Consider the following 21,013-nt stretch of genomic DNA (forward strand, 5'->3'; position numbering starts at 1 on the left):
GAGGTGAGCTACCTCCTTTGTTAAAGCAGGAGGTTCGGAGATATGTAGCTGGAGCGTCTCCAAGCTAAAGTAGATGAGGAATATAAAAAGCTGACAGGAAAGAAAGAGGCAGAAGAGCTGCCCGCCAGGGGTCTTGGGGGCGAGAAGTGTCGACAACTCTATCCACCAACCAGCCTACATAACCATAACGTACTTAACCATAGCAACTAAGATTAACATGACATAAAATGTACCTACACGGCTCGCCTGGGCTTGTCTCAAGACGGCGCTCTGGGCTGGCGCGCGCGCAGGAAGTGGGATAACACCCAAGCATAGGATTGGATTGGGAATGGGATTGGGAGTGCCCCTCATCGGGTGTTCCCCGTTCATGGAGCCCCCTCCTGCGCCATGTTCCACGTCTCTTCCATGCGTCCTCCCATGTGGGTGGATGGGATACTTCAGCATGGGTATGTGTAGTTCGCTAGCCAAGGGTGGAGATAGGTAGAGGGCCGCCGCGGCCACCACCGGCTCGAGGCGTCTCCCGTCACTCCCTCGTTCACGACCATTCATCCCCAACGGAACCTAGAGTTTGATGCATGACAGCGCTGTCGAAGAGGGAAATGAGCAGTATCTTGGCCAATCGCCAGCAGGCCGACAGCAGCAAATCAATCGATCAAGGGACGGCGAGCAGTGAGCGAGGGGAGGCAACCCGAGGGGTCGAGGAGGAGGTGCCGCATTGGACGGGCCATGGGGTATTTTGGCAGGGTCTTTCATCATGGGCCGGTCCCAAGAAAAGCTCCCGTCTCAGTGAATGGGTAGAAAGAACATTTAGGTAGACAGGAGCCCCACCAACGCTAGAGCATTTCTGAGTTAGGGCCCCCGCGACTGCCATGACAAATGCTAAAAATAGAGCACCTGCCCACGCGGCGGTCCTTGTGCGACTCTGCGTTTGTCGTGCGTGCTTAGATCCCTTTGGTCCCCTTTCATGCAAACCAACGCGGTGTCCGGCATTCATGTATGGATGCGGCGGCGGCGTGCGAGATTTCAGAATTCCCCGAACATCACAAGAGCATTCTTCGCAGAAGATTTGCGCGCAGCAGCAAAGTCCCCCGAACAGCATACCTAACGGCTTAATTCACTTGCAGTTTTCTGATATCCTTAAGAATACTACAAAGTCCCAAAAAGGCTATTCACATGCTCTAGAAATGGCCGATGCATCAGGTCGTGTTATCAGGTTGTGTGTGTAAGTCTCTATCGGACGAGATACCCGGACCCACGGATTCCTTCCCAGGGCGGCTAGAAGTATCGTCGCAGCAGCTCGCTGCATAATGTTACTCGACCCCCCGATTAGGTATGCTTCACTGCTTGCCGCATGATTGATGGCCTGTCTCGATCTCAAAACGTCTTGGTCAAGTCTTCGGCAGCATGACTAAACCTGGCACCTACCGAGGCAACGGCGCAAGTTCGCAAATGCGATGGCACGCCAGCATTGACGTCGAAGGAGCAAAAAGCTCAAGGATTGATTATAGAATGACTGCTACTGCTGCTGCTTCTTGCTCACGCATATCCGTCTGCGTGCCGCTTTCTCATTGACTCATGTACGACGGAAATCGGAGGCTGTCAGATGATGATCCCTGCGCCGAACGGGAAAGCATACGCATCGCCAACAAATGTGAATCATGATGATCGCTGCTCACCTTGAATCCCGCACTGCGATCCTGCGCGCCTTGTGATAAGAGTTGATTTCAGATTTGAATTCAGATTCATCCACGTCTGGCCTGTCCATTTGATCGACATCCAAAGAGGGGTACTGCAACCACGCGGACCTGATGCCGGAACCAACGGGAGGGCATCCCAAGGCCGGATGGTGGTAGCGAGCGCCTCGCCGGGCTTGCAGTATAGTCTGAGCACCCGCCCAATCCGCTATCCAGAGCGGTCGGGGAACCTGCTGCCCCTGGGTTGGCCAGAGAGTGCGACTTGCATCATAAGCGTGCGAGTAATTGACTCTATCAAGCACCTTCGGGTGCTGTATCACACCGACACCGGGTTTCCACCTGTCGCCTCGGGAAATATCGACGCTAAGCGGTCAGACACTTCAGAAGTGCATTCGATAGCCGGCCTGAACCAGATCGAGCCCAGACGCACCAGCACAACGCGTAAGTGCGGAGGTGGCTTAACATGGGGTCAATATTTGTATCGTAGCTGGTAGCCAAGTCTAGCGGGTTGCGCAGTGGTCCTGTGCAAGATAGCGATCTGCTTCTAGCCCACTTAGGTGCTCAGTCAGAATACACTATGCGCTTGATGACATGTTCGTGAGCCTTCTCCGAATCATTTTACCGTAGCTTCAAACAGTGCATTATCTTCGGATTGAACGAAGATGAATTCATTTTATCATTGAAGTTCTTGTGATGCCCGAGAACGGCAACATCAAGCGCCCGGGGTCGGCTTCGTCAACGACGACTGGCCGAAACAAGCAACCAAGCTAGGTATCAGTTAAAGTGCACTAGACAAGAAAATGACAGATCTGTTACCAGCTATCGGATGTCACCTTGCCCGAAGGCGACGGGTCGGACGAGGGTTTACAATGCGGTGCGACGGAAGAGGAAGCCGAATATCGGAGTGCAATTCGGAGCGGGAAGAAACGTGGCTATGTCCCCACAGCGCCGGGACTACCGGCGGTCATCGGAGTCGCCTCGGCATCGTCACTCGATCGACCCGGGAATCTTTGCAAACGGACCGCTGTCACTCTCGGCTCGTGCTGACTGGAGCGCTTGAGAAGTGAGCCTTTGCTTTTGCCCCAGACCCAACGTGGGTCCCGCAACCAAAGGACACCGCTAGCGAAGCTCGTCCGGCTCTTCATGGCCGATGACTCTGAGACGGCCCGAAGAGCCTCTGCCCGCACCGACAATGAACTCTATTGTCTGGAGTTCGCGCTGCCCGTGTGACCCAGATATCGCATCATGGACCCATCTGCGGAATTCGGGTGGTCCATATAGGGTTGATGGAGCCGGCACCGCTTCGGGGATTTGACTCGGCCGCATTCTTAAGGGTCTCCATAGGGCAATCAATTCAGCTGCAACAAGGGCAGCTCTTTGGTAGCTGAGCTGACTGACGCCTTGCTGCTGCTCTCTGCCGTGCAACGTATCCTCCACCCGCTGGCGGGCGGGGGCGAGACCTTTTGGTTTCGGTTTCAGAGTCGATCACGATGCGAGAGGTGCAGATGGCCTTACAAATAACCAAAGGGAGTCGTGCCACAATCGATGTGGTCGATATGGGCCCTCAATGGCAAGCAAGGCTCAAGGACCTGGGATGTATGGTCATCCAAAACCCACGGACGCGTACGGCACATTAACAACTGATGAGGGCCGATTGGCAATCGCAAAAGACGCTGGGTAAAGCAGCCGGTCGGCGAAATTCCGCCCTGGTACACGGCCAGAGCGGCCCTACTGAGCAACTCCGCTCCCAGCCCGCTCGCAGGTGGATCAAACACCATTCTGGGTGCGTCAAGAAACCCCTTTGGTGGGAAGTGCAGGCTCTATTCGGCCGAACTCCTTCTGTGTTCGCGTTCCGCTCCGACAGTGGCCCTGAATGCGTGAGTGCGGTGACCCCCAAAAGGAGTAGAGGGCAGAAAGGGGGAAGCGAAGAGATGGCCAATCACGGCGCTTTCTTGCCATTCGAAAAAGACGGTGCGAGAATCACCGGAGTAGGGCCGTAACGACTTCAGGTCACGACAGTTCCGCATTTGGGCCGTTTTCGCCAGTAATTCGGATAAATTCAGTATGGCCTATCTATCGACAGGGGCTATGGGGGCTCCGTTTACTTGCCCATTCTCGTGATCTCACGCCCTCAATCTATCGTGGCTCATTAGGCAAAGCACCGATGCTCGACTGTCTGCTCGATTGGCCCGACACTGACAAACGGGCACAGTATATACTGTCGACTGTTCATTTCTGTTACCTTGAATGTGCTGCTGGCCGTGACTCCCCACGTCGCATTGCGTTGCATGGTCGGAGATCTGCGCTCATCGTGACCGTAGCTACGTATACAGACGGCAGATGTGTGGATACTCCCGCAAATGCCGGATGCTACGGCTGCCACGGCTCTTCGCAAGAAGGTCAAGAGATCAAAATAGCTTCAATCATTCGATCGTGATCGTCTTCTCCTGATATGGACACTGCACTGTGCACTGCTCCCAGTCCGGCCGCGCGATGCCCAGGAACGCCTCCTGTGCTCAGATGGTTGAGAAAAGCTTACTGTGTCCTCCTCCCTTGGCGGAAGGGTCCCTTTTTCGCAAGGGATCGACATTAGCTCACTGATCTGGATCTTGCCCAGGCGTGTGGCTCTGCCGTCGGTCCCGCTAGACAGGCGCCACTTGAAGGGCTCCCCGTGGAGAGCGTGGGCACAGCGCGGGCACAGCGCGGGCACAAAGGCGAGCGGAAAGCCAAGCAGAGCACCGCAGAGCAGTGGTCGCCCGGCGTCCCCATCTCCCCCAGCCTGTGTTACTTCACTGTGGTAGGCACTGGCAGTGTAGGCGGAGTAGCGCCCGCGTAGGCTTGTACCCCCGGGCCAGTCTCGCCCGTCTGTTAGGGGCCAGCCCTTTCCCGCCTCTGGCAGTGGCGATATTCTGTCTGGCTGTCACAAGCGGGCTCCGTCGCTGGATGGAATCCAGGACCGAATCTTCGAAATGCTCCGATGACCACTCAGGAATGGATGAGCAGAGATGGGGGTCTGGATCTCTCGCCGAAAATCATGGGAGATGGGGCCACAGAAGGGGAAGTCGAGCGTGCCAATCGCCATGGCATAGTCGTCCAACTGCCGAAGGGTTGCCTTGCACGGCTGCATCGCACAGAACACACGCAATCATCTCGAGAACGGCCGTCTCGCGCCGCGATTGGTGTCGACGGCCTCTTGTGAAGAGCCGGACCCTGTAGTGATCCTGTTACATACTGTATTGTACTGTACGTGTAATATGCCATGGCAGCGCTGAGTGGAAAGGTTGGACCGTTTGGCAATGTTAAGCAATGTCAGATATCCGTGTTGCGACAAGGTTCATGCTGCCCTGCCCGGGGTCGACGGTCGACGGTCGACGGTCGCGCAGTAATTAGATGACCTCAGAGCAAGGGACGCAACGTCTTATTTCATGCGATGCGAGGAGAATTTCAAAATTGCCTGCTCGTCCTGGCCGTTTTGAAACAGGACCGGGTAGTGATCGTCGGTTGCTGTCAGCCAGCACGCCCCCAGCAGGCCCAGCACGGACCCGGGGCCTGTCGCTCTCAATTAGATTAGAATTTTGTGGCTGCTCCTGAGGCCTGTCGGTCGCTGGAACCCGAAATTCGAGAGTCTCAAGTGCACATCGCGATCCCTAGTGCGTGATCTGGTTGAGTTTGCCTGATCATCCCCACAGAGGAGAGCTCAGCCGGTCACGTTCAACGCAGAAGTCGTCTGTTTCTGGAGTAATGAGACCGCGAGATGGCCAAGCGGCGTGGTGCGGCGGCTCTCCTCTCGTGGGGTGAGCGGGCTGGTGAGGTTAGAGAAAGGGAGACTAAGGTAGCGAAGCGGGCGGCTGAGGGTCCGTTAGGTACAGCGAGGGCTTTGGCGGCATCACATCACGATGCTTACACTGACGTTTTGCTCAGCGTATCGGGAATAACACCTGAGCAAGATCAGGCGGGTATGGGCACTGGGCAGCCAACATACTGAGCAGCGAGCACTACCTAGGTACGCACTAGAGACGGTACCTTGCTCGGGGGCCGCATTGCATGACATCCATTTACCATTTGCATGTCGCGGTTTTATTCGCATTTCCTTCGCCTTGAAATGAACGATTTGGAGTGGTACTGTACCTTAGCATGCTTAGGTTACCTACCTTATTACCGTTTCTGCGGCGGGTCGACCATCATTGGCCCCGGCTAAATTATGAGCTGCGCGGAGGTTTCCCCAAGGTGCAGGATAAGGCCGGGCCCATGTATATGAGAAAGTACCTGCGACTTGCAGCTGGCTGTGTCTGGGGATGCCGTCAGCGTAGACGAGCGCTGAAGGCTTACGCGATTAGCGGGCTGACCTGAGTTATGCGCCTCGCTTCACTGGCAAAACGGAGAGTCTGGTCATCCCGACGGGCGTGCCTGAGTAAGTAGCGGATACGCGGATCAGGCTAATGAGGATACATGACTTGCCCAAAACATTGCAAGCAGGGCCGAATGGAAGACGGCGGGCTGAGCGAATCGAGGGGGAAGCCCAATTAAAGGAGGGAGGGCAGGACATGGCGCCGAGATAGAGAGATACTGCCTTTGTGGAGGCCTGCTGCAGGCGCAAATAAGTATCTCCATATTCGTCAAGCATGGACGTGCCGAGTATCCCCCTACTGCGAGGCACTCATGGAGTCGTGGCTCGCAGGTCACCTTGTGGACACTGGCCCGATGTCTCTCCACTATTACGCCGGCCAAACCGCCGTAGGTCGTCCATCCAGATCCATCTCGATTCTCGACGTTCTCTGCCCATTGGCAATTTGGCACTGGCGTTCGTAGCAACTGGAGGCAAGACCTGGCGGCGGCGGCCACAGAAAGCAACCTACTGCGTAGTACTACGCAGTACACCACCCTCCCAACCGCACCGTCGCCTGTCTGTCGCTTGCTGGCTCGTTGGCTCGCTGGCTCTGCAGCGGCGCCGTTTTCCCACTGACTGGACTGCCGTATCGCGCACCTCGCACCTACCTACCGGTATTCCCACGAGTTCACCCCATTCTGTTACCCACATCGTGCGTGTCCTTTCCCCGTATCCAGTCCTGCGCTGCCCTGAACGAGTGTCTCCGACTCTCCGGTCTCTCCACTGTGACGGGGCAGATTGACTGCCCTGTTTGCTACGCTCGCTACGCAGTACGTGCAGAGTTGGAGTGCGACCGACTGACTGACCGACCGTCTTGTCTCGTCTCACTGCTGTCGGCTGTACTTTCGCTCTTGTTTCCCCCACCCCACTCAAATACTGTCCCATACATACGGTCCCCATAGGCACTGGGGGAGGTACCCCATTAGGTAGTTTGTGACTACTGCATAGTAGAGTAGAGCGGCCCCCCCTTCCGTTTCCAAGACGTGGATTGAATTGGCCCTTCCTACCGTCGCCGGCCCTGCCTAAGCCCGTCTTTCCCTCGCTCTCTCTCTCCTCCTTCACAACCATCCATCCCACCCACCACCGTGCCTCGCTTTATTGGCACTCTTCCCGTCTTCTCCTCTTCCTCTTCCTGGAACGAGGCATTCCGCGCACACCGAGACAGCCAGCGATTGTTTCCCGACTCGACCCCTTCTTGCTCCGTTCATACCACGCGAGCACTGACGACAGACGACGACGACAATCATCACGACGAAGCAAAGACTAATATCGAGAGTCTGTTCCTACGACAGGAGTAGTCTCGTGGCTTGAGTTTCGACCTCTCCTCCGGCTGTATCACCGCTGGCAAATCTATCGAGACATTCACAGCCGACACGACATTGCGTTACACTCGCTCAACCCGCTCTGTCGCCCGCGCTGTATCTGACCCCCCTTGGTTTCTCCGCGAGTCCGCTGCGAGTCCGATCGGCCGCGAATTCGAAGGCAGCACTGGGATCGTCACTGTCTCGCCTCTGTTGATTGTGAAGGAACCCAATTTGTTGAAGCGGCTTGGCTCACGACATAGTCACTTGTGTTGGTTAACATCCAGAGTGTGTTACCAGCCTTACTCTTGTCCCCGTTATACCATTCCGCACATCCGATGTACAAACATGAGTGAGGAGCGACTACATCGAGTCGTCGATAATCCCGATTCAAAACTCGTATGCTCAGTAGGCCGGTGAGAGAAACGACGCAGTTGTGAATGAGCGAGTGAGCCGCCTTGAAAGTCTCATCCCTCCACAGGCTCCGCGGCAGCGCTGCCCGACAGCAGCCGCCATGGATCCCCTACACATCACAGAGTTCGCCTCTGCGCGATACTTTGATAAAATCAAACAGCTCCGAGAGGCCGAGCAACAGCAGGATGGCCATGCTGTTGAAGGACCGTCGATCCAGCCTCCCCCGTTACCGTTAGAGATTCAATCATCTCCCTTCATCCTTCCCATTCGTCAGGCAGAGGCTCAACCCGCCGAGCCAAAGCGCGCTGAGAAGGAGAAGGAAAAGGACAGGAAGAGAAGTTTTCTCACACGAACCCTACGACCTGCGAAATCATCCTTGCCTATCGCACCTACGGAATCACAAGACCTATATAGGCGTGCTTCAGTTGCATCATCGGTAGCGTCCGGTCCCGAGGCGAAGAGACCGAGAATGTATGTGTTCTTGAACTTGTAGCTTGTAATCATTGTACTGACCTTCTCGGTGTAGACAAGCGCTCGATCAACTCTTCCTCAACCTACCGAATGAGTTGCAGGTACAGATCATCGCCTCGCTGCCACTATCTGATATTTTGAATCTTCGGTTAGCATCGAAGGCATGGCATGAGATGATTACTATCAACGAGGCACCTATTGTCCGATATCACTTAGATCATCATATTCCGGCATATGCGACGCGTCTATATCCCATTCCGGCCCCGAGCGCCATGAATTTCCATTATCTGTGTGGCATATGGCATAGGCTGCACGTCGCAGCGAAACTATCCTATCTGATGTGCGAGTGGGTGACCAAGGAAATTTTTCTCAGGACGACCGAATTACAAAGAGCAGAATTCGCTCCTCAGAGGGAAAGGATGCGCCGGCGACTCATACCATTACTGTTCACGGTGTTCCATTTCTTTGAGACCTACCGAAATCTTCACCTACAATATATCCAAGAACACGGTCATGGCGTCGAACGGGTACCATATACCCTAAACCCTATCGAAGTTCAGATCATGAGCATGTACGACGACCGTACCCTACTACAAGTCCACCAAGTCTTCCCTCTAGTAGTATCCTCTTTCTGCAGAAGACTAAGACCACCTTCGTATGTTGGTCGTGTGGAAAAGACCATCAGGGGTTACTTGCGGGACAAGCCGCCAGATGAGGTACACGTTGCTGTCCTATGTTTGGGTGGTTTGCGGCAAGTAGAACGATTCTGGGAGATAAAGGGCTACAACACACGAAGAGCGGCAGTCGACATCTGGTATAGTGGCATTCAGGAAACTAAGGAAACTCCTAAAGTTGCAGAGCCTGCCGAACCAAAACAGCGCCGAGGACTCATGGGATTGGGACGCAAGAAGTCATCTTGGGGGATCCGGGATGCTGCCAAGTCATCTTCGCACGAGAAACCGCTACCACCCCTACCGATGGAGGCCACCATGTCGCCGATGGATCCTGTGCCCAACCTGGTTTTCAACACAAGCTTATCGGCTGGCATGCCCATGGGACAATTATCAATAGAGCAATATAAAACTCTACTAGACGACCTCCCGGTTCTACAAAAGATTTGGCTCACGACAGCTGAGGCCTTAATTCTCGAGAGGAAGATCGTCGAGCGGCCAATTGATATCAAGCGGAACGCCCAGGTCATGCTGGAGCTGATTCGCGAGGACGGTGTGGCCGAAGAGGACGAATGGTGGTATGGCCGGGGAACATCAGATTCGATCCGGCCGCCGCTCGAGGCTATAGACGAGGATCCTATCGAATGAAAAAAGACTCGTTTCGACGCGACACCTCCGAATTTCAAAATTTCTTAACACACTTTTGATAATCATTCTTCATCATCCGAACTTTGGCGCCGGCACAAACTATTTCCTTTGTCACACTCTACAGCATTTACACGGCGTCACGGAAACCGGGAACGGTTGGGAAACTGGTATTTGGTCGAGGCGGGGGCCGGGTTAAACAAGCCTTTTGCAAGAGATATCTGTGCTTCTATTAACTGTATTGGCGTATTGCATACTGGGTTTACGAAGCCTTTCTTCCACACGCCCCATTCGAAAGGGGGAGATAGACAATGCCCGGCATTTCGCAAGGTCGTCATTGGTCTTTTTTGTATGTTATAACATTCCTAGGCATTTGGGCCACGCATAGCGGGAGGGCTTTACGGCCTCCCTGCCTGCCCTTACTAGCTAAGTAACTACCTCTTCGACAAGAAGTGGTTTGAAGAAGTTGCTTCCCCAACGGCCGGGTGAATAAAAACAAATACGTCAAGATATCATGACCCTCCTTTTTGATCCCCCAGCCCACATAAAGTGAAATTACGCTACCTATCGAACACCTTGGGTCCCAATGTCATGCTTTCAAAAAGTGAAAGATCGCTTCGTGAAACCTCTCAAAGTCATACATCGCTAAGTGTCAATAATGTTCGTGTAACTCCCGTCCGGAACAACTGATCACCTGCGTCCTACATAATACCGGTCGTTACCACCCAGGTTCGTATCAAAATTCGTCATGGTCGAGGTCGCGTAGTTGCCCGCGTTACTCGGACCCCTGGACACGTTCCCCGTGCCCATATTATACGACGCCGCGTTCAAGCCCAGGCCGCTGCTGCCCGAGGTGTCCAGGTTGGACATGTCGAATGAAGAGAGATCGGTGAAGTTCTGAAAGCCCTGCAGGTTGCTGGGCAGGCTCTGCACACCACCCTGCACCGGCGTGTGGCTGGACGTACTCGACGGCAGAGGCGTGCGCCCGCCACCGCTACCGCCGAACGAGGACGGCTGGCGCGCCGAGCTGCCATAATTATTTGCTGCGCCGCGATATGTGTTATCTGACGGCGATGCGGTCGTTGTCCTCAGCGACCCAAATGAGGAGTTGGCATAGTTCATCCCCGTGGATGACCCAGCGCGAAAGTTACCATCTCCAGAGGTGAAACTTGAGGTGCTTGTAGCACCGAACTGGGGAGACTGCTGGGCAATGGTCTGCGGTGTGCTATTCGCGGAGCTTGTAGCGTACGTAGAGTACTGCTGCTGCTGCTGCGAAGGATATCGTTGTGATGCTTGTTGTGAACTGTAGCTCTGTTGCTTGTTCTGTTGCGTAGAATACTGCGGCTGCTGCTGAGCAGAGTAATTTTGGTGTGCTTGTTGCGTAAATTGTGACTTCTGCGGCTGCGTGGAATATTGCTGAGCCTGCGTAGTTTGTTGCTGCTGCGGTGACTGCTGGCTATACTGCTGTTGGCTATTCCGGCTCTGTGAATAGAATGACTGGGAAGTCCTAGCTTGCTGCTGCTGAGGCTGTGGCGTGAGGGAATTGGGCGTGTGAGATTTAGATGCCTGTTGTTGGCTCATATTAGGCGAGGCGGAATGAACATGCCCAAGATTGGGCGACACAGATTGTACCGAGCCCAAGTGAGGCGAGGCCGTATTCAGCTGATTCACATTTGGTGAAGCGGTTTGAGGCTGCTTCTGTCTCTGTGATCGAGTTGACGTGGCCTGTTTCTGCTCGCTTCTCGGTTGCAATTGTTGATGGCGCGGAGCCGGGATTGGTGCAGGTGGCGGACTGGCATTGGCATGCTCCTCAAGCTGAGCCTCAAGCTCCTCTATGGTTGGACTGGTGTAGCGTTCAGGCTGGTCAGCAATCTCCGTACTGCTAACCACCTGAGTCGTCTCAATGTCTGCTGTGCCAGCCTGGTTCTTGGCAGAGGTCGACTTTGGCTCCTTAGATTTACGTTGACGCTTTGCTGGAGGCGGTGCTTGGATAGGTGGGATGACCGGAACAGGAATCGGAGTCTGGCTCACTCGATTGCCAATCGAGGCATTGTTCACATTGTCTCGAGTACCATTAATTTGAGCGGTAGTAGGGCCATTGGCGGGGGCAGCGTTCTGAGCTGGTTCTGCATCTTTGCCTTTTCTCTTTCGCTTCTTAGTTGCCTGTGCGCTATGATTAACTGGAGAGTTACTGCCCGGTGTAGACTGGGCATTTGATACTCCGGCATTCACTGGTTGAAAAGAAGTCGGCTGTGACGAGCTGCTGGTCGACTCAGGTGGCGCAGCGATTTGAGCTGGAGCAGTATCTAAGGTGACAGGTTGGGTTGTTGATACATCATCTTCACCGGCGGCTACAGGGTCCGAGGATGTTTGAGCTGCAGCTTCTCTTGGTTTGTTTTTAGATCCTTTTGGCCGTCCCTTCTTTCTTCCAAGGCTAAAAAGCCCAGATTCCGGGATTGGTGTGGCGATAGGGGCCGATGTTCGCTCTTCTCCATCTTTCGGCCGATTCTTAGAGCCCTTTGGTCTTCCTCGTTTCCTTCCACTAACTGTTACATCTCCGGAATGAAAAGGATTCGAGGACCTGGCAGGTGTTCCATCCAACCGTTCATCCTCGGGACCATCGTCGACATCGATCCAGCTATCGTCACCTCCCTCTTCTTGAGATCGTCCGCCAGTAAAGTCTATCAAATGCCTCTTAGGCCCTTTCTTAACTCCCTTATCACTTCTGAACTTGGAAGCTTTGCTCCCCTTTGGTCTACCTCGGGGTCGTTTCTCGCCGAATGAGTGTCGCTCAGGTGCATGATACACAGGGGCGCTTGGTCCAGAGGATGGGTTTGGTATTGCAGGTCCATCAAGGTTGGGGAAGATCTCTGCAATCCATCCGACGAAAAGCGCGCCAGATCCATTGGACTTCTCACTCTCGGGAAAGCGTCCGTCAACGGGGGGCGGAGCACCTGGTATACCTCCAAAGAAGGCCAAGGCTTTGCAAATCTGATCCACTACCAGATTAGGAGAGATACTTCGCAGAAGAGTTAGGAGCCGTGCTTGCTCTGCCTTTATATCTGCAGAATCAAGAGGACGGCGATGTGCTGGATATTGTGGGGGAGGGGGTGCGCCAGGGTGACTCCCCGCCTGGTTGGAGTCATGATACCCAGAATCATCAGGGACATGGACGAATCGACTCCTCCTTAAAGAGACATAGCCGTTCTGGAAAGCCATCTTAGCTGCCATTTCTGTGCTTTCGCTGGTTCGCTTTGCCGCCGCGTCCCGTTCCACAGCCACATCCTTGCCCTTGAGCTCCATATGCATGACAGAAAAGTTGCCCTTTTTGTGGTCTGTTTTGCCCTTGAGCTTACTGGGTACTGGATTTCTTACACGGCCATCTTTAAGCATCCCAGAAGTGGGATCGGCATGGTTTGGAACAGGCTGGAAGCTCGCAATCTCGTACAAGGGCGGTGCATTCGAAGTATGATGTGAGAGAACAGACGGCTGAGGTGAGCCTGTAGCAGCCTGTCGACCAGGCATTCCAGAGGCGGCTGAATTGCTTCCATCGATCGCTCGGCCTGCTGTAGGCTGCGAAGCTGAAGGTATATCAGCCCCAGCATTCTGGGCTGGCTTTGGTGCTACATTACAACAACAGTCAATCAGCATCCTGGACAAGACAAAGGAAGTCTGGGAATAACGTTGCTCACCTGAGCTTGTCGCCATTGCGGCAGACATGAAGTATGGCCCTGGAAACACCTCCGATATAACAGGTTATGGACTTGATAACAACACCCTGTTTGTCCAAGTATAAGAGGCCCGAGCAGTCTCAATACTAGCTAGGCATGAAACAGGAACAGCATATAGCTGCTACTGAATGGGGTTGATCGCCGGTAAACGCATCAGTAGAGACACCGACGACAATGGCCTTGTCAATATAAATCGAGAGCCGAGTCGTGTCGAGTTTGATCGATAAGCTTGCCCGGGCCGATTGCAAACAGTTGCCCTATGCGCCAGCCATACAACGCTAGGTCTCTTCCTCCGCGGAGGTCTGCGCGGCAATTGAGCAGAGTAGTCAAGGAGACAGCAGTCGAGATGCACCGGGGGAGGTTAGACCGAAGCATGAGACAATATCGCGATATCTTGTCTCCGCTTGGCGACGGCCTTCAATCGCGCGTCTCGTGGTCGCAGAGAGCAACTGTCGTACTCGTCGGTTCGTCGACCCCAGTCAGATTGGGGGGAGCTACCAGGTAGACTAGTCTGTGTTGAGCGGCAAGGGTACGGTCCGATGATGGTCTGTATAACCCGGATCTCGTCGCAATTATGGATTGGGTGCTTGCGATGGGCGAGAGGTTTGACGATCAAGTGCCCAGGCTGTCTAGTGAGCTTGAGCCTGTCCCGTCTCTAAGAGGACGAACGTGATAGATGGGATGGAGGTGTGATGTGTTGGTCTATTGCGGATAAGTTGCGCTACTAGTATGCTATGGGATGTTGAGGCGCACTAACAGATCTGTATGGCGATTAGCCTAGAGGCAGATATGCAGCTCGGAATAGCACAGAATTGCCCAATCACACCTAGTTGCGTCAACCTACAGTGCGTCGGATAGGTCGTTTACGACGTTTAGTTACAAGCCCAGCTCCAACGTAGGTAGGTAGCTCCCCACTTCATTCTGAATGCACTTCATTCCGCTACTCTCTACTCCCTCTTCCATCACTGCGACACCTTTAGACCTCCCCACCAGGTTCAACTTCTCATCTGTAATAGTACACTGGTCTTTGGAGGATCTGTATCTCCGTCTTGGCTCAGGTGGCAGCCGAGTCAGCACCAGCTTGTGAGAGTGAGCGGGCACAAGATACACAGGTAGCTTCGAGCCGACCTACCTACCTGACAGCTCTCGTAAGGCTAACAGTCAATCGCTCGACAGACCTTGGACTCCTCGATTTCCATCTCGATCTACTTCATAGATCGTACGCTGCTCTTGTATCATACGCTCTTTCACATCCTGTCAGGAGCCAGCTTCTTCCCTCCCGCCAGTCAACTGCGGCATGCGGTAAATAGCCCGCAATGCCATCACCGAATAGCTACATCCTCGTCTCGCTCCCTCTGCGGATCTTCGATTCTAGCGATAAAGATGATGCGCTCTCTGCGATAAGCGCAACCATAACTTCCGATAATGGAACCGTCCAGCCATTCCCGATACCAGAGTTCAAGATTGGCACGCTTGATGCCCTAGTGCAACAGGCTGATGATCTGGCAAAGCTGGACTCGGCTTGTGAGGGCGTGGTAAATCGGATGGCAGATTCGCTGAAGAATATTCTTGATGGAGATGAAGAGAAGATCGCACAGAATAAGATGGTTAATGATAGTGAGTAAAGGCCTTGTGCCTCGCGTTGAGGATTTTCACTAACTCTCACATAGAACCGACTGAGCAGTACCTACGCACCTTTAGCTGGAACAAGATCAGATATAGATCCGACCGTCCTTTGGGAGAGCTGATCTCTACTCTCCAGAAGGTCCGTTACTCTCCAGTGGCGTCTCATTGCGGCGACGATGTCTAACTTGTGATCTATACAGGAACTCGTCAACATCGATAATGATGTCAAGGGCAAATTTAACCAATATAACTCTGTGAAAAGCAACCTTGCTGCGTTGGAGCGGAGACAAACGTACGTATGAAAGTGTGAGTCTTTTGAACTTGTAACTAATTAGGAGCAGTGGCAATCTTGCAACCAAATCCCTCACTCCCATCGTTGACCCTCGAATTCTCATTCAAGACTCCGAGTATCTAGAGACTCACCTAGTCGTGGTTCCGTCAAATGCCAGGAAAGATTTCTTAAAGGCTTATGAGACGCTCGCGCCGATGGTGGTGCCTCGATCGGCCGTTGAGGTTGCGAAGGATGACGAATTCACTCTGTTCGCCGTAACTACATTCAAGAAACACAGCGCCGAGTTCCTCCAGAAGGCCCGAGAGCACAAGTGGACTCCCCGTCAGTACAAATACGTTGAAGGCGGTAAAGAGGAAGAGCAGCGAGAACTTGACAGAGTCGCCAAGGAAGAGAGAAAGGTTTGGGGAGAGGCCCTACGGCTGGGACGATCGGGCTGGAGCGAGAGCGTAATGGTATGGGCGCACATCATGACCCTCAGAGTCTTCGTCGAAACTGTGCTCCGTTACGGTCTTCCCCTGGAATTTGTTTGCGCACTTGTCAAGGTAAGCACCATATTCGATCAGACTCGGTGGCACAGCATGGTTAACTAAAGGGATAGACTACGCCAAAGCTGTCGAAGAAGGCGAAAACGGCTCTGGATTCAGCATACTCGTACCTCGGCGGAAATGCTTTCGGAAGAGACAAAAAGGGACGTGTAACAAAGGACGACGCTGCGCTGTCTTCTGAGATGGCTGCTGCTGGAATAGGATTCGGAGAAGGCAACGAGTACACGGCGTACGTGTACTACGACTTTGAATTCCCTTAGAGATACTGCTCAAGCATATAGCATGGTTCATACGGCTGACATATGTCTTAATGCTAACCTAACGTTCTATACCGCGATTCCCAGTACCGTTTTGAATCCACGCCCATTTGACGCTTTGCAGCTTTCGCCAGCTTTTCCTTCGCTGCTAACCAGTGAGACTTCTAGTTGCCCAGTGCAGACTTGATCAGCCCCTTCTCTTCGAGCCACTTGGCGATCTGAGCGACGCACTCCTCGACGCTAGACTTGTCCGTCCTAATGGTGATCTCGGGCTCCAGAGGCTCCTCGTACGGGGCGGAGATGCCAGTGAACTCCTTGATCTCGCCCGCTCGGGCCTTCTTGTACAGGCCCTTGGGGTCACGCTGCTCGGCGACCTCGATCGGGATGTCGACAAACACCTCGATGAAGGGGATGGCGTCGTCGCCGCCCTGGCTGGCCTGGGTGTGCAGCTCGCGGGCGATCTGACGGTCGGCGCGGTAGGGCGAGATGAAGGAGGTGATGGCGACGGTGGCGCTGTCCGCGAACAGCTTGGCCACCTCGGCGATGCGCCGGATGTTCTCGTTGCGGTCCTTCTCCGAGAAGCCCAGGTCCTTGTTCAGCCCGAACCGCACGTTGTCGCCGTCCAACCGGTACGCGGCCACGCCCAGGTGAAGCAGGTGCTGCTCCAGCGCCGTGGCCACGGTGGACTTGCCGGAGGCAGACAGGCCCGTGAACCAGATTGTGAAGCCGCGCTGCTTGCGCAGCTCGTTGCGCTCATGGCGCGAGAGCGACGGGTGCCAGGTGATGTTGCTGTACCATTTGCAAGTGAATATTAGCCCTCAGTCGACAACTGCGCTACGCGACTCCTCACCATGCAGCTACCGGCAGAGCATAAAAAAAGAGTCGCGATGGCGCAATCCATAGTGGGGGCGGGGTAGTAGAAGAAAAGGGTTCTCACGTAGCCATAATGAACGTTGCCTATGCGCCGAGCTGTGGAAGGATGAAGAGAAAGACTAAATAAAGTCAATTGGATATCTCGGGCAAGGCAAGATACTTATATGGGTAATACATACAACTTGACCGTCAAGAAGGAGGAGAAATGGAGTCAAGTTCAAAGTGAAGAGCGCCACGCAAGTGTAAGTTTTATCAATCCGGCAGCCGACCGACGGCCGACTCAGGTAAAGTGTTTCTATAATAGCGACACATACAAGCCTAACGGACTGCCCAGATATATCTCTCATCAACCGGCATAATGACGGCATTCTGGGCGTCTGCCATGCTTGGCACTTAAATGCTAGATGTCCCAGTATCTCACTCTTAAAATTATGTCTTCGTCGTCTAGAATTCTACATCTACATCGGTAGTTCTGAAGTGCGCTTCCTTGCGCCTATCGACCGTCTCTTGGCCCCTTATAATTACTCTTCAGCTTTTTTTACATTACACCCATGCCAGTTCGCCATACGCCTTCAAAATGCTAAGTCTACCTGTATCGAAACACACGGATGCTCTTGCAGTATGTACCGCTTAGCTAGATGCATAGAATACCGCCATCGCCTGTGACACGTTTAGTGAATGTGCAAATATCACCGTGCAAAATGGGTAAACTTACAGCACCTTGCTTGGGAGAAATGAAGAGCGCTGTTGCATCTGCAAGGACGACCGGCGTCTCTCCCTCACCCACAAGCGTCTCAATGCGCCCCTCCACCCACGCCTTGCGGCCCTCGACCTTTGTCGTCGTGCCTCTCAGGACAACGTATTGGTTCGCCGCTGCCGGTGCTCTGTAGTTGATGTTCAGGTTCGCCGTCATGCCCACCTTGTTAGGGAGCGCCGCGAAGCATGTTCGCGCCAGGCCCTCATCCAGCATCGTGGCCAGGAACCCGCCGTGAATGATGCCCGGGTATCCGCATAAGTTCTCACCGAGATGGCAGATCTGTACGTAGGACTTGCCCCCGGCCTCGTTCCAGGCGAACGGAGGCACAATAACGCAGCCTGGCCCGAGAAGGGTCCCGCCGGTCAGGTTGTGGCTTCTGTATGAAGGTGGAATCTTGAGAGGGGGGCGAGACTCGGTGAAGTTCGGGTGCTCACGGAGCTGCTTGGCGAGAGGATGGTTGTTGATGAAGTCCTCTACGGCCTGCTCCTCTGGGGTTGCGGGCACAAACATGCTGAGGGTATCCTCGTCCGTGATGGGGGTCATCAGACCAGAGACGGTCTGGTAGGCGGGTGCCACAGACATGACGAATCCGAGGACTGTGAAGAGGACGGCTCGACCAGTGAAAGATGCTGTTCTCCTGAGGAAGGATGGCTGTAGCTGTGCGGTCCCTGAGCAAGAAGATGTAAGTCAGGGGGCCGATCCCGGAGAGACGGATGGCAGCGATGACGATACATACCGGCTGTAGTTGCGATTGACCTTGCTGCAAACGTCCGTGACGATTGTGAGATTTTACTAACTGATATGATGGGTCTGCCGCGTACTAGAGGGAGGAGGATGGTGGGGATTCGAGAGGAAGACATTTTTGTTGAGGTCGCTATGTGGTGATTTATATCAACTCCGGCTCGGCCCTGGAGCCTAAGGGAGGGCGACCCCAAGTTCAGCCTCGGGAGACCCCCAATTGGGCTCCTGGGGCGCGCAAAGTTGTCGTTGGCGTCAACTCTGATATTTTTTTCTGCCGCCTTGCCAGTTGCCTCAATGACCAATTGTAGTAGAGTCAAGTACTGCGCAGGTAGCTCCGACAGGCTGAGTGAGTAAGCCGGTACCAATTGGGGATATCTTTGCGCCGAGCACACACGACTCAGGCCAATAGATGCAGTGCGTTTTTCCAAGTTTGCAGGGTGTATTTGTTGCAGACTGGTTCAACCCGCTGGGCGGTGAAGTGGTGGTGCCCGCATCTTTGACTGGGGCTTCTCAACTACCTCGGCTCAACGGACAGTCGGAGACTACTTGAGATGGTGAAATGAGCCGCATTGTATTCGAGCAGATACCTAATTACTTGATAACACGGAAGAGGTACATCAAGCAAGCAACGCAATTCAGACTATGTGAAGCTACACATTGCCTCTCCAAGCTTGCTACTATCTATTTGGTATGTATTTAATCACCATACCTATCTATCAGTGAAGGTAATGAAGAATGTTGGCGGTAGTGAACACCCTTCCCAATCGATTATATGGAATTGGAGCACATTTATCTACCGCCTAACCAAAAAGATAATCCAGTAATTGTCAAGCATGTATAAAGCGGCCAGTTACCGCCAAACCCAAGCATTATTGCTTCAAGACGCTTATCGGAATCTATCAACAAAGAATATCACTACATAGTAGAGGCAATTTCATGTGTCACTCGGTGGCACACGTCAAAGGGGACCCGTTTGCTCACAGAAAACATGTTCTTAATTAACATCGACAGAGACATGTTTGGAAAGTCTGTTATGACAGTGAACTCGCTTTTGCATTGGCGCTAAATATAAAACAATTGCAACTGTGTCTCGTTGGGAAGAGTAGATTAATGCCATAAGTTTATTAGCTGTCTTGAGTGATTCGTAGTATGTATGTATTCAAATTACCTTAGTATATAGTACCTTGGTAGTCTTCAAATTCTAGTTGTGACTGGGGGTAGCGTATTGGAATAGCGTCGAGGGCGGCCACACTTCATCAGAAATCCCTCCCCCTTTAAGGCACTGCCGTTGAGGAGAGGACCCAGCAAGTACTCGACGAGTCTTGCCTCTGCCTGCAGTGTAAAAGCCCTAAACACTTCTCTCCTATTAACCAACGCTGATATAGAGCTTTGAATCTACCATTGTACCTTGCATCTTCAAGGGCCTTCTTTATCGACAGGGACATTACTGCTGACAACTTTTCGCCCAGGACAGGATATACTTCCCGCTACAACGCCTCACTCCGCTCAACAGGAAGCGGCATAGGTCCTCTACGAGGCTCCTGAATCGATGCTAATCGTTGCAAGGTCCACGCCTCTAAGACTCACAAGCACCGTTGCTGTTGCATGCGGAGGTCGTGCATATTCCTGCCTCCATTCATGTGCCTTTTCCCGGGAGATTCTTGAACCTGTAGTTGTAGTACGATCAGGTGATAAAATCTGTTCCAGTATTGACAGAGCAGAAGTCTTTGACAAAACAACTCGAATTTTGAAGTTTGGTGCCCCCAACTGGGATCTTTTCCTACTTCGATTGAAAGCAGAATTGGATCTCTCTGCTGTTCGCCATCCATTGCATTCTCATGGCTAAATAGCAAAAGAACTCGTCGAAATGCCTTGTACCGTGATGGGTATCCGATTATTGTCCATTCTACTTGCCAAGTGTTTTCGGGCCAAGAGTTTATGAGCGGCCAAGAGTTTTCGGGCCGAGTGTTACTAGGCATCATCACTAAGGCCCGCGGTGGATAAATCTCCTTGAGATCATATCCAGTTTCCTTGCGGAAGTCTGAGAACTGGACTTGAAGGCGGAAAGGCTTACTGCCGTCACTTGCCCATTCATAGTGAACAGGAGCCTTTGGAGCCCAAGCAATACGACTATTTTCGATATAGATCCGCCTCCTTTTTGCTTTTTCTAGTGAAGCCCTCGGAACACGTACTGGTTGGTTCTGTGTGAGTCTTTCATACACATCCTTCATCCCCGTAGAACGCAGGAGAGGAACGGCAATGATGTCATGCGTGAACGACAGATTTTTGTCAAGGCAGAGGCAGGAGCAGTCCAGCAGAGCAAGAGTCAGGCCATTTTCCTTGTCCAACAGCAGAAGGGGAAGCTCGATGTTCAAACCGCGGTTTGTCAACATGAAATGTGAAACTTTCTGTTCGCCCAGGTATACAGGGCTATTCGCGTTGTTGCAACCCCGGAACTTCTCTGGCGATAAGGCCAGAATGGTGCCCCTATCGTATATGCTGCCGGTTGGAAGTCGAAATCCCCAAGCGAGGAGGCTATCATCATATGAATCTGACATGATCTGTTCTTGTAGTCGAAGAAATGCTTTAGGCCCTTCTCCATAAAGTA

General features: G+C 53.2%; 4 protein-coding genes across 4 annotated transcripts; 2 read left to right on the plus strand and 2 right to left on the minus strand.

The window, feature by feature from the left end:
* Positions 1-8,686: 8,686 nt before the first annotated feature.
* UCRPA7_7581 (putative f-box domain-containing protein) lies at positions 8,687-9,586 on the plus strand (the record flags this gene model as incomplete). The annotated part of the gene is made up of 1 exon (XM_007920109.1): positions 8,687-9,586. The coding sequence occupies one exon, from the start codon at positions 8,687-8,689 to the stop codon at positions 9,584-9,586; it is 900 nt and encodes a 299-aa protein (XP_007918300.1).
* A 5,044-nt stretch (positions 9,587-14,630) lies between these two features.
* Positions 14,631-16,037, plus strand: UCRPA7_7582 (putative vacuolar atp synthase subunit c 1 protein; the record flags this gene model as incomplete). The annotated part of the gene is made up of 5 exons (XM_007920110.1): positions 14,631-14,931; positions 14,985-15,079; positions 15,141-15,232; positions 15,282-15,774; positions 15,831-16,037. 5 exons carry the CDS (start codon positions 14,631-14,633, stop codon positions 16,035-16,037), a joined length of 1,188 nt encoding a protein of 395 aa, XP_007918301.1.
* Positions 16,038-16,198: 161 nt separating this feature from the next.
* UCRPA7_7583 (putative adenylyl-sulfate kinase protein) lies at positions 16,199-16,979 on the minus strand (the record flags this gene model as incomplete). The annotated part of the gene is made up of 2 exons (XM_007920111.1): positions 16,199-16,823; positions 16,972-16,979. 2 exons carry the CDS (start codon positions 16,977-16,979, stop codon positions 16,199-16,201), a joined length of 633 nt encoding a protein of 210 aa, XP_007918302.1.
* Positions 16,980-17,537: 558 nt separating this feature from the next.
* Positions 17,538-18,524, minus strand: UCRPA7_7584 (putative thioesterase family protein; the record flags this gene model as incomplete). The annotated part of the gene is made up of 3 exons (XM_007920112.1): positions 17,538-17,567; positions 17,623-18,332; positions 18,401-18,524. The coding sequence occupies 3 exons, from the start codon at positions 18,522-18,524 to the stop codon at positions 17,538-17,540; spliced, it is 864 nt and encodes a 287-aa protein (XP_007918303.1).
* Between the last annotated feature and the right edge of the window lie 2,489 nt (positions 18,525-21,013).

Source organism: Phaeoacremonium minimum (assembly GCF_000392275.1).
Source record: "Phaeoacremonium minimum UCRPA7 unplaced genomic scaffold PA7_03_scaffold_541, whole genome shotgun sequence".
In the NCBI taxonomy this organism is placed as follows: domain Eukaryota; kingdom Fungi; phylum Ascomycota; class Sordariomycetes; order Togniniales; family Togniniaceae; genus Phaeoacremonium; species Phaeoacremonium minimum.